Below are 13,825 nucleotides of genomic sequence, written 5' to 3' on the forward strand. Positions count from 1 at the left end.
TTAGATTGAAAGTAAAAAAAACTCTGAATTAAATTTTTTTTTTTTACCTTTGACCATTACCTTTCGTTATTAGTATTCATATGGAAATAAAGACAATGTTTCATGTTGAACCTTTATTGAAAAAAAAAGTTCTCAGGAATGTTCCTATATGAATAAAGATGGTTCAACTATAACAAAACGTAAGGGAAAACACTGCCAGGGCCATGAAAAGCAGTCCTGCTGTCACCTGTATTTATTCCATATATAATATATAATTCAGAACTCATATATGTACATATGTACAGTATATTATGTTACCTTTTTGTCTTCTAGACATGTCTCTCTACTGCACAATGTTATAATACATTATTATTTATTGTAAATAGGCCATTTATGCACTTCTGAATAGATGCTAAGTGCATTTCATTCGCTCTGTATATGTACTTTGCACGATAAAAAAAGATGAATCCTTCTAATTATAGAGATTAATATTATATATATATAATACATATATATCTTTTTTCTATTATAGTTATATTATATATTTAGTGACACTGCTATCAGGGCTGCTGCTATACTGTAATTGCCTCATTGTGCTTTTAATGTGTTTAGTTAAATAGAATTTTCAGCAAGTGATTTTATGAATGTAAAAATCTTTTTGTTTTGTGCACCTGACATTTCCATCTTTTATGTGACTTTACAATGCAAATGACGACTGGAACAAAGATGAGAATCAGTCCTGCTGTCATTCCAACACTAATGTAAATTTGCACTGGCAGATAAAGTGCTTCTATCACTACCCACTTTAAGGTTTATACTACTTGTGAAGTAGCACTACTTGTAAAACCCTTGAGATTACACAGGATGTTGGTGGAGACGACTATCAGGTGAGTTGAACAGATGGAGGTGATTCACTATTTCATTTCTACCCTAATCCAAATGCACTGTGCAGTCCAACAGAACAAGCAGCTTTGGGCAGATATAAATATTCATAAGGAATGTGCTACATGTACCTAATTGGTGGGTTGCTGCTTGTACACATGTCTCATAAGCGACTCTTATCTGAAATAGACTAGATGCCTATCCTTAACAAAGCCTTGTGGAAGGCTTGCAAAAAGAACAAACATTTTGATCAGCTCAGGAAACAACATCGAAGCCACTCCTGGTAGAAACACTAGGTGCATAAAATCAAATTTCTTCTATTTGTCTTAAAATTTTAAGTTAAAAGGCTGAATTACAACAATAAATTACTCATTTAAGCAGTTTGAAAGATAAAATGAAAATTAAATATAAATGTCTTCATTTAAATATAAATCTTTATTTGGGGTTAATCAGAATCACTTTTTAATAACAGGTTTAATTACTTTCAAACATAAATTTGAATGTGGTTGGTTAGTTTTAAGTATAGCCATGAGATCAATAGCCATGTGTGCACACCTATAAAGCCAGATCAATTAATCTTTTTCCCTTTTAATATATTTTAAATATATTTCACATTGTAAGATATCCACTGTATACAGTATGTATAGTATACCATACATGAAATTATAAGATAATGTATATAGCAAAGATGAATAAAAATAGTAGCATAATGCAACTGGCAAGAAGGTATAAAATTGAATTAAAATGGCAAACAAGGAATATTCTGTTGCATTTTAGTCACTGGCCATTTAATAAAAATATAAATTTCCATTTATTTAAATTTTACAAAATCCCAATATGATATTTATAAGAATTATCAAGTAGTATAGAAATATAATAGAGAATATATCTTGAATTAAAAAGACTTATTTCAAAACATTAATACCTAAATTATTAACAAAATGCTGCAAATGCAAAATCTGTTTAATAAATAAAATTTTAATTCCATTTTCAAAACAATGACCTAAATTTATATTATATAATATATACTGTATAAAGTCACATAGACATTATGTACGTAAATTTTATATTTTATGTTTGGTACCTCATAAATGCCCCTTCAGGCAAATTTTCACTTTAAAACCAAAACAAACACAAAACCAAGCAAAGGAAGTTGTTTTTTTTATTATTATTATTATTTTTAATTTGACAATTTTTCAAGATTTTCTCCCTAATTTAGTGGTGTCCAATTCCTCCCAGTCACTAGGGGGCTCCCACATTAAGCTTCTACCACCATTCAGTCGGGAGGGACGCAGACTATCACGTGTTTTCTCTGACCCACGTGATGTCACCGACCATCTTTTCGAACTGCTCGCTCATGTACCGTTGGGGGAGGAGTAACACACTCAGAGGACAGCGCTATCCGCCCCCTCTGCTTACGTGAGCTCACAGACGCCCTGATTGGCTAGTAGAGCCATGATTAATGTGGGAGCACGAGTACCTCTCATCCCTCCCCTGTGAGAGAGCTCAGCCAATCAGCTCTCTCTGGGCCTCTGTAGGTTTTTTTATTAGGCTATTAATTAACTAATTAATTCTTTTTTATTTTGTGCAAGATTTAGTGAAGACATAGCACCACAGGTCTTTAGAATGTTATCAAGGACAGCAGCAATAAGAAAAGGGAGCCGCTCTTACTTAAACTCAGTATTTTCAAGCAGCCGGTGCCAAGAGGAATCATAAATTAAGGTTAAGTGAAGATTAACGTCTGTTTATTTCTTTTGTTTACCTTATTTATTATATTATACCTTATTTATCTTATTTTAAAATGTATCAATAGTTTTTACATGCAAAATTATATGATTTCCAACAATATAATCAAATTATAGTGTTGGAAATTGATAATATTGTTAATATTTTTGGGTGGCTGGAACAGATTATCTGCATTTACATTATTTCATATGGAAAATGTGTTTTACAATAGGAAATTTCATGTTAATATAATTGTTTGATATCAAACAATTGTAACATCAGTAGTAAGATGAATGTTAGTTTAACAAGTAAGAAAATGTGAGAAAAGTTTTATTAAACAGATGAGAAAAGAGGTTATTACAGAACATTTAAAAGAGGCCGCGGATATTCTGTAATAAGTCTTGTTAGGATGAAGCAATCTGAACGAAACAGCATACAGTGTTTTGAACATGTTTGAACATTCTGGGATGATCGTGAGTTGATAGAACGTTACTTCCAGCAAGACGGAGCAATTTGTCACACATTGACAAGCAAGAGTTATTACAGAATATTCGGGGGCCTGTTTTGGGTAAATCATCCTTTAGTAATGATCAAGCTGTTTATGAAGTCTGTACAAATTACACAATCTTTAATCTACAATGATATCTTGACAATAGAAAACTATTCATTCTAACCATGTTATCATTTCTGGATTGTTTTTCACACTACATTTAGTTTTCATAGATATCTACATCCTCATAGTCATTGTCCATGTCAACTCTGTGTTTATTAGCATCAACATTAACATAGTCATTATCCGAGTCCTCTGAATCCTTTTTCTGGTAGAAGATTTCTGCGTTTTCATAAGCACCATCATCTGTCCCAATCTGTCCTTGGGGACTCTGATTTGTGATTTTAGCACCTATAAATGAATTTTACCAAATACAATTATAAATACATAATACATAGATAAATAAATACATACAACCCAAATTCTGGAAAGGTTGGGATGTTTTTTTTTTTTATTTGAATAAAAAGAAAACTAAAAGACTTTCACATGAGTTAAAAAAACTTAATTCACAACAGACCATAAAGAACATAACAAATGTTGTTGAAATTGTAAAAAAAAGGTTCAGCTGTAAGAACATCTTGCATCAGGTCTGTAGCATGATAAGCTATAAAAGGGATGTCTTAGAGAGGCAGAGTCTCTCAGAAGTAAAGATGGGCAGAGGCTCTCCAATCTGTAAAAAAAATTGTGGAATCCTTTATTTAGTAATACATTACTAAATGCACCTAGGAATACTTTCTGAAACCACTGTCGATAAACACAGTCCACCGTGCCATCTGCAGATGCCAACTAAAGCTCTATCATGCAAAGATCTCTGTTGTGTCCTTTAAGCCAAGGCTTATTTAAAATGGACTGTTTCAAAGTGGAAAAGTGTTCCATTTCAGACAAGTTCAAATTTAACATTCTTGATGAAAATCATGGACGCCATGTTCTCCAGGCTAAAATGGAGGGAGACCTTCCAGCATTTTATCAGCATTCAGTTTAAAAGCCAGCATCTCTAATGGTATGGGGGGCATAAGTGCATACAGTATGGGCAGCTTGCATGTTTTGGAAGACACTATGAATGCTAAATAGCATATAAGGGTTTTAGACAACGTTTATCTCTGGGAAGGCCTTGTGTTTTTCAGCAGGACGAGGTAAAACCACATATTGCAGCTATTACAACAGCATGGCTTCGTAGTAGAAGAGCCCCGGTGCTGAATTAGCCGGCCTACAGTCCAGATCTTTTACATGTAGAGAACACTTGCCACATCTTCAAACGAAAAATTTCTCAAAGACTAGCACAAACTTTTTTAAAACCTGTGGCAGGCATCAAATGTGAAATGTGCTCATTTGCTGCATAATATTGTACATTTCTTAGTTTAAACATTTTAAAGAACTTCATTAATCCCAGAGGGAAATTGCTTATTCTTGGTTACAGTTGCTCACAGTTGTTATCTAAAGGAAATAACTACCAATACAATTAATAACTACCAAAAAAAATTTGGTTAAAAAAAGTGCCAAAAATATGACCCAAGAGCATTTGTAAATATTGCACAGTAGTCTAATATATGTATGTAATATTGTATTATTATATGTAATATTGTATTACATATTTTATTGAGAATGAATATTGCAATTATCATATTATTCATACAGGTAAGTATTAATGTCCTGTTGTGTTACTGTAAGTGAATATCCACATACATGTGTGTATAAGTTACAGAGAAAAGTTGTATAATTTTATGGCCGTTGGGAGAAAAGATGTCCTGTGGCGCTCTGTGGAACACTTGATGGTGATCAGTCTATGGCTAAACTGCTCCTCTGGTCAGCGAAAACACTATTTAGCGGGTGAGAAAGATTGTTCAAAATGCATTGTACTTTGGACAGAATCCTCCTCTTCGCTACTACATTCACAGAGTCAAGCTCCATGCCTAGCACAGATCCGGCCTTTTTAATTGCGTTGTCCAGTCTGTTCCAATCAGACACCTTGTTATACACCATGTTACAGCCCCAACAGACCACAGCGTAATAAATAACACTCGCACAACGGTTTCATAAAGCATCCGTAGAATGATGTTACAGACGTGGAAAGACCGGAGCTTTCGAAGAAAGTACAACAGGCTCTGTACTTTCTTGTAGAGTGCCGTTGCGTTGTGTGATTTCTTATGTTTTTTATGTTCTATTGTGATTAAAATATTGACTCATGTGATTTGAAAGTCTTTTAGTTTTGAATTTATTAATATTGAAAAAATGCCCTAACTTTTCTGGAATTCGGGCTGTAAATATTTATATGAAGTGTCCACTTTACAAGTCACTCTTTGGGTTATAACTAGAGAAACAAGGATAAATAAGATGGAAATAAAAAAACCTGTGAGAAATTCTGTTAAAGGAAAAAAATACCTTTACCACTGCAACAGCTGTGTGATGTAAAATAACATTTCATGTAAAATAACATATTTCTCTCTTTAAATAGATGTTATTTGATATAGTTAAACTTTATGACTTTTGCAACTCACACTGTGTATCCTTCTTCTCTGTCTGAAAGTTCTGACTTTTCCTTCTCTTCACCAAGCAAACGATGACTGGAACTAAGATGAGAAGCAGTCCTGCTGTCACTCCAACACCGATGTAGAGAGCCAGAGATCCTGAAAGAGAAATCAGTTTTATTAACCTTTTCAAAGTTTAACCTGCAAGCACACATGAGTAAGATTGTCTTGGGGACATGTGAAATTTCCCTCCACAATAAATCGACGTGTGTAAAATAAAATAAAAAAAGATAAATAAATAAATGAATGAATAAATAAATAAATAAAATGACTGGGTTATGTATTAGTACATTAAAAAATACTATGTACTATGTTATGTATTATTACACTCAGCCAGTGTCACGGTTGAACACCAGAGGGCACCATGCTCTCAGACTCCATTTTGTTTTTATTTGTTTTCTTTTAGTTTTGGACTTCAGTTCCCAGAGTGCACCTCGGTCAGGTAATGGGAGCACACCTGAACCGAGAGTTAGCTAATTAGTTCAACTATAAATAGCCTTTTGTTCCATTGGTCCTTGTCTGGCATCTGTTTAGTTAAGTGGGTGTTTATGTTTCCTCGTTCTCGGTGTCCCGCCATTTCCCCTAGCTCCTGGTTTGTCCTGTCTTTGGTTTTGTTCTGTTGATGCACTGTTATTTTTCATTCCTACTTTGTTATACCTTAGCCTAGCCTATGTTTAGCTCCGTGTAAGGTTTAGCCTCTTGTGTTTAGCTCCTAGCCTGTTGTGTCTAGCCAGTATAAAGTAACTCCTTGTTTGGCGTGACTTCTTGTTTGGCGTAATTCATGTGTAGCTTAGCTCTCATTTGGTGAAGCTCATTAGTTTAGATCCTGTTAAGTGTAGCCTTTGGTTTCTCGTATGCCCCGTATTGCTCCTCCTTAGTTCCTTTATGTAGATGTCTATGTTTCCTTTATTGAAAGACCTTTTTCCACATGATCACCTCTGCCTATATACCTTTCATAAAGCCCACACACAGCCCATTTCACTGGGAAAAAAAGCAAAAGATGTAAGTGCATGTGCATTTGTGTGAGAGAAAGTGAGTGAATGTGAGAGAGACAGAGGGAGAGGCAGGGAGATTGATAAAGAGAGAGTCCATATTTTTTTAATTGATTAGAAACTGATTTGTTGATCAAGTATTTGAACACACAAGGAGTTTGTTTCCTTTGACAGCTATTCCACATATAAATGGTCTCATATGTTGTTTGAGATACCATGCCCATGGTGGCTACAGTCACAGCAGGCATTTTTAACAGATCCTTTAGCCGTGAGGTCAAGAACACATTAAACTGTATTAAAGATTGAGGCTTATGTGGTTAATCGGTTGGCTATTCGCTCTTTTGGCTACCTAGAGTGAGATGTTGAACTCTATAAAAAGTTTATTCACCAGTGTGTTATGCTGTTGGTTAAAGATACCTCTTGTAATCTATGTCCTCAAGTTCCTGGTGTTTTGAGGATGAATGTGAACAATTAGAAAGGGGGTTTTCTATACAAAATGACTTGACCATGTTTTTAGCTGTTCTCAGTATATAAGGCCCAGAGTCTGTTGTACCGGCATTGCAGTAAGTATCTCTTTTCGAGTCTACGTCACCCTAGGTGCTGGGCCAGCCTCTTCAGAATGGCTTAAGGCTGAGGCACAAAATGTCTGTTTTTTAGCAGGAAGTGTGGAACTTGGGCATGACATATAAGATGTCTTTACTGATCCAGATAGTAGCTAAAATGGTAGCTAACTGCCTCTGCCCACTTTTTTGGGTTTTATCAGGTATTATCGTTATTTTGTGAAAGAATGGTGAGGGTCACCAAGTGGAGCAGATGAGGTAGAAACTGTAGCCCCTAATTATTTCAGACCCCCAGAAGAACCATACATTAGCAGCACTGAAGGCGATACTAGGTTGCTGCAAATTCACTAAAACCAACACGCACAGATTATCAGGAACTTCAAATCAAATTAAAATTTTATTTGTCACATACACAAACATACACAGTACGAAATGTAGTGAAATGCATTATACGACTGCCATTGACCCTAAAAGAGAATTAAAGTTTACAAATAAGAAATAAATATAAATAAAGAACACGATAGAAATTAAATTAAAAAATTTAATTAAACTAGGAAAAAATAGAACTAAAAATAAAAGTAGAAATGTGCTAGGAAAAATAGAACTAAAAATAAAAATAGAAATATGATGTGCATAAAAATAGAAATATACTGTACATAGAAATATGATGTGCATAAAAATAGAAATATACTGTACAAATTGAAATATACTGTACTGGGTGTGCAATATGCGTAGAACAAAGTGTCTTTGTGCAGAGGTTATTAAAGTGACTTTGTGCACTGGTCCTGGATGTAAACGTAAACATGTAGTGTAGTTGTGAGGGTAGGTGTGCAAAGTTATTAAAGTATCTTTGTGCAATGGTCCAGGATGTAAACGTACAACATGTAGTGTAGATATGAAGGAAGGTGAGCGTGTGATTGACCATAGTGTTCATGGATGTAAAAGGATTGATAGATTTGATCAATTATGAAAGGATTGTGTAGTTCTGCATAGTGGTGTGGTTGTGGTTGAGAGACCTTATCGCCTGCGGGAAGAAGCTCCTCCTTAGTCTCTCTGTGTTGGCCTTCAAGGAGCGGAATCGCTTCCCAGACCGCAACAGAGTAAACAGTCCGTTATTGGGGTGGCTGAGGTCCTTCACGATCTTCCTGGCCTTGGTCAAGCACCGCTTGCTGTAGATCGAGTGCAGGTCAGGGAGCTCGATGCGGATGATGCGCTCAGCTGATCGCACCACCCTCTGTAGAGCTCGTCTGTCCTGCATGGTGCTGTTCCCGAACCAGGTCGTGATATTTCCCGTCAGGATGCTCTCTATGGTGCAGGAGTAGAAATTCCTGAGCACCTTGGAGGGCAGTCTAAAGTCTCTCAAGCGTCTGAGGTGGTAGAGACGCTGCCGGGCCTTTTTTACCACGGTGTTGATGTGACAGGACCATGTCAGGTCCTGCGTGATGTGAACACCGAGGTATCGGAAGCTGTCCACTCTCTCCACTGGGCTCCTGTTGATGACGGGGGTCTGGTAGTTCCTCACCTGCTTTGTTCTGAAGTCCACTATCAGCTCCTTTGTCTTACTGACGTTCAGGAGGAGATTGTTTCTCTGGCACCAGTTCTCCAGATTTCCAACCTCCTCCAGGTAGGCCGTCTCATCGTTGTTCGTGATCAGGCCCACCACAACAGTGTCGTCAGCAAACTTGATGATGGTGGTGGAGCTGGTAGTGGCCACGCAGTCGTGGGTGTACAGAGAGTACAGCAGGGGGCTCAGAACACAACCCTGGGGGCTCCAGTGCTGAGAGTGAGGGAGGCTGAGACATGTCCACCCATCCTTACTGCCTGTGGTCTGCCAGTCAGAAAATTGGAGATCCACTGACACATGGATGAGCTGAGTCCCAGGTGCTCCAGCTTGGTGGTAAGTGTGGAGGAAATTATGGTATTAAATGCAGAACTGTAGTCGATGAAGAGCATTTTCACATAATTCCCCCTCTGAGTGTCCAGGTGAGTGAGAGATGTATGGAGGAGATGAGAGATTGCATCGTCCGTGGAACGGTTTGGACGATAAGCGAACTGTAGTGGGTCGAGTGTGTCTGGTAGTGAAGAGATGATGAAGTCTCTGACCAGGCGTTCAAAGCACTTCATCACTACTGAAGTGAGGGCTACAGGGCGATAGTCATTGAGGGAAGCAGGATGAGGTTTCTTTGGGACAGGAACAATGATGGACTCTTTGAAGCATGTGGGGATCACCGACTGAGATAAAGAGATGTTGAATATCTCAGTGAACACAGGTGCTAGCTGGTCTGCGCAGGCTCTGAGAATACGGCCTGAGATGCCGTCTGGTCCTGCTGCTTTCCTGGTGTTCACTCTCTTGAAGGCTCTCCTCACGTCATGCTCGGTGATGATTAACGCGCTTCCGGTGCTGGCAGTGACTTCCTGTCTGCAGCCGTTAGCGCCGCTAGCATTAGCATCGCTAGCGTCTTTAGCTGCAGCCTCGAAGCGAGCATAGAAGGTGTTCAGCTCGTCTGCCAGAGACACGTCCGCGTTCGTCATACCGGATATTGGTGCTTTATAATCCGTTATTGTCCTTAATCCCTGCCACAGGCTCCTAGAGTCACTCTGTTGGAGTTGTGACTCTAGTTCCCTCCCGTAGCGCTGCTTCGCCTCTTTCACTGCCTTCCGGACGCTGTATGACGCAGCCTTGTACGGTTCCATGTCCCCCAACGCGAGTCCCGTGTTGTAGGCAGCAGTGCGAGATCTCAGAGCGTCGCGGATGGTTTTATCCACCCACGGCTTCTGGTTGGGAAACGTTTTAATAGTTTTTTTTCTACGGTATCGTCCGCTAGTTTCCCGATGAATCCCACAACCGCTTCCGTAAACACGCTGACGTCATCGTCGGAGCTGTTTCTGAACATGTCCCAGTCTGCGTCATCAAGTGCGTCCTGGAACGCGGCCACCGATTGGTCCGTCCAGCGCGCGACCTCCCTCTGAACCGGAACTTCCTGTTTCAGCCTTTGTTTGTATTTTGGCATGAGGAAGATGGCGGCGTGGTCGGATTTACCAAACGGTGGGCAAGATTGTGCCTTGTAGCCATCCTTGACTGTAGTGTAACAGTGGTCCAGTGTCCTTTCGCCCCTGGTGGGGCAGGTGATGTGCTGATAAAAGTTCGGCGCTGCGCGTTTGAGGTTGGCACTGTTAAAGTCCCCCGCCACAATAAGCGCAGCGTCCCGGTGTTGTGTTTGGTGCTGTGTGAGTGCCTCATGCAGCTCGCATAAGGCAGTGTCCGTGTCCGCTTGTGGTGGAATGTGGTGTGCAGGAGCGTGTGAGAGGAACAACGCTCGCGCTGTTGCACCAGCTGCTGTTCACCATTAAACACACGCCGCCTCCCCTTGACTTCCCCGAGTCCCGCGTCCTGTCCATGCGATGAACCGAGAAGAACTCGGCCGGCTGAATGGCGTGGTCCGGCACCGCTGGGTTCAGCCATGTCTCGGTGAAGCAGAGGAGATTGCAGTTCCGAATGTCTCTCTGGAACTTTATCCTGGCCCTGAGGTCATCGAGTTTGTTTTCCAGTGACTGGACATTGGCGAGCAGGATGCTAGGCAGAGGTGTGCGGTGTGCACGGGCTCTCAGCCTGTTCCTGACGCCGGCTCGTTTCCCTCGGGGCCGCCGCTTCGCGTCGCGTCCTTTGTTGTCCCTCAGGATCTCACTCGGCCAGCTCAGATCCGGAGTTAAAAACGTCGACTTGTGAGTACATTGTATACCAATAGAAACAAGAGTGTCTCTATCATAACTAATGTACCCCATGGTGGTAATTTTGCCGGTTTTAAAACGCTGTAAACTAACTTAAAGAACAAAAACAAAGAAAAGGTGGTTGGAGCAGTCGTGACGGCAGCCGACCTCACCGGCGCCATCTTGATTTTTCTTCAAATATAAATGCCAGTACACATGAATTGTGTACTGACAATTGTAAATCGTAACTTGTCGAATTGTTAATTGTAATAAATTACAGAACTAGACTGCTGTCAGAGCCTCAAATATTTTCTGATACTGGCAAAAAATATTCAGAAAATGTCCCTTACCCACAGTGATGGTAATGGAGCTGCTCCTGGATGATATAGAGTTACTTTCCCTGTATGTGTAGTCACAGGTGTACTGGCCCTGATGTGATTCATCTACAGTCAGAGTAAATGTTGTTGTAGTCTCTGCAGTTTGCTTCTTTATTAATGTCCCACTTTTATACAAACTGAAGTCTACAGAGATGCATGTTGGGCTGGGTGTGGAACATCTCAACTGAAGGACTTCTCCAGGTGAGACCACAGAGTTTGGGGAGATGCGAGTCAGTATGGGAGTCTGCAAATCTTATAAAAAAAGAAAATAATTTTATTCCCCTTTTAAATGTATGCATTTTATACAGAGTTTTGCTACAACAACCAGTAACAACTTACTTGAGCACACGACTCCAGCATCTTCATGATGTCCACAGTTCTCTACTCCAAATCCTCTGTGTGAGCACTGATCTATGAAGCTCTCAGTTCCAGTACACTGAACATTATCCAGCCAGGTTGGTTCACTTCCTTGACCAAAGCGGGCATTATGAGGAGCGCTGATTGCTTTACCACATTCAAGCTGTCGACACACCACCTCTGCATTCTTTAACTCCCAGTCATCATCACACACTGTTCCCCACTGGCTATTGTGCTGGATCTCCACTCGTCCACAACAGTTACTTGAACCATTCACCAGCCTGATTTCATTACAACCTGATTTATTATATAAAAGGGAGAAGGTTATGTTATAATAATTATTTTTGTGGAGAGATAAGGAGAAATAATATTAGAAGCAAAACCATTTGACGAAACTTTTACCAACCCTATTTTCCACCCATGTATGCTAAATATAGAATATAGAATATGTGTAGTTTAAACAAGAAAACTAAAAGTAAACAACTGAGTCTTGGACAAACAATTATGTTATACAATTAAAATAATGTATTATAATTTTTGTGGGAATGAGTTTTCACAGACACCTTCTACACAAGTCTTTAAAAAACCTGTAATTGATAATATAGTGCTGATAAGTATTCTGTAAGGAGTCAATTAGTTTCCATAGCAGCATATCAGCAATATCTCTATATATTAAAATGCATTATACGCAATGCAATATAAATATTATCACAATCATTACAAGATCTTAAAATGGTTTATGGTACCTGAGCAATTGTTACATTTTACTATTTAAAAATTAAAATTTTCTGTACCTGAGCATATAACACCAGCATCTTTACCATGGTTACAATTGTGTGTTCCAAATCCCCTATGAGTGCACTGTGTGATGGTGCTTTCATTTCCAAAACACCCAACATTATCCATCCATATTGGGCCACTTCCCTGACCAAAGTGGGCACTTTGATGAGCGCTGACAGCATTACCACATCCAAGCTGTCTACACACCACCTGTGCATCAGTCATGTCCCAGTCATCATCACACACTGTTCCCCACTGGTTATTATAATAGACTTCCACTCTACCAGAGCAGGATTTACTGCCACCAGCAAGTTGTATTTTAGTGCCATCTAAGCGCCAAACAGAAAATTGTTAATATTAACTAATGATAGTTAATTTATAGGACTTGAAACAATATAAATCAATTTCAATCACTCTTTAATCTTTTTAAAACTCAGTATCATAGCCTTTTACATAAAAAATGATAAACATGCAAAAAAACGAGTATATCAAAGTTAAATTACTACATAAAGCAAAATACTAAAATAAGATTTTCCAGGTTTTCATGAAATATTCAGACAGTGATTCAGAAAATGTCCCTTACCCACAGTGATGGTAATGGAGCTGCTCCTGGATGATATAGAGTTACTTTCCCTGTATGTGTAGTCACAGGTGTACTGGCCCTGATGTGATTTATCTACAGTCAGAGTAAATGTTGTTGTAGTCTCTGCAGTTTGCTTCTTTATTAACGTCCCAGTTTTATACAAACTGAAGTCTACAGAGATGCATGTTGGGCTGGGTGTGGAACATCTGAACTGAAGGACTTCTCCAGGTGAGACCACAGAGTTTGGGGAGATCCGAGTCAGTGTGGGACTCTGCAAATCTTATAAAAAAAAAAAGAAAATAATTGAATTGCCTCTTAAATGTATGCATTTTATACAGAGTTTTGCTGCAACAACCAGTAACAACTTACTTAAGCACACGACTCCAGCATCTTCATGATGTCCACAGTTCTCTACTCCAAATCCTCTGTGTGAGCACTGATCTATGAAGCTCTCAGTTCCATTACACTGAACATCATCCAGCCAGGTTGGTTCACTTCCCTGACCAAAGCGGGCATTATGAGGAGCGCTGACTGCTTTACCACATCCAAGCTGTTGACACACCACCTCTGCATCCTTTAAGTCCCAGTCATCATCACACACTGTTCCCCACTGGCTATTGTGATGGATCTCCACTCGACCACAACAGTTACTTGAACCATTCACCAGCCTGATTTCATTACAACCTGATTTATTATATGAAAGGGAGAAGGTAAGCTTGTAATAACTTTTTTTGTGGAGATATAAGGAGAAATAATATTAGAACTATAAATTACCTTTATGTGCATAAATTATTAAAGTAAGAGAAC

General features: G+C 39.1%; 1 protein-coding gene across 1 annotated transcript; it reads right to left on the minus strand.

Annotated features, from left to right (window-relative positions):
- Positions 1-2,823: 2,823 nt before the first annotated feature.
- On the minus strand, positions 2,824-12,660 carry LOC128544936 (scavenger receptor cysteine-rich type 1 protein M130-like). The gene is made up of 3 exons (XM_053515249.1): positions 12,450-12,660; positions 5,632-5,760; positions 2,824-3,487 (listed from the first exon to the last, which is right to left on the minus strand). Exons 1-3 carry the CDS (start codon positions 12,658-12,660, stop codon positions 3,297-3,299), a joined length of 531 nt encoding a protein of 176 aa, XP_053371224.1. The 3' UTR covers positions 2,824-3,296.
- Between the last annotated feature and the right edge of the window lie 1,165 nt (positions 12,661-13,825).

Source organism: Clarias gariepinus, chromosome 16, assembly GCF_024256425.1.
Source record: "Clarias gariepinus isolate MV-2021 ecotype Netherlands chromosome 16, CGAR_prim_01v2, whole genome shotgun sequence".
Classification (NCBI taxonomy): Eukaryota; Metazoa; Chordata; class Actinopteri; order Siluriformes; family Clariidae; genus Clarias; species Clarias gariepinus.

Coding starts and splice junctions, on each gene's coding strand:
- LOC128544936 (XM_053515249.1), bottom strand. CDS start 12,660: ATGACTGATGCACAGGTGGTGTGTAGACAGCTTGGATGTGGTAATGCT. Junction 5,761..12,449: donor TGCTGGTGTTATATGCTCAG/GTACAGAAAATT, acceptor TTTCTCTTTCAG/GATCTCTGGCTCTCTACATC. Junction 3,488..5,631: donor AGAGAAGAAGGATACACAGT/GTGAGTTGCAAA, acceptor ATTCATTTATAG/GTGCTAAAATCACAAATCAG.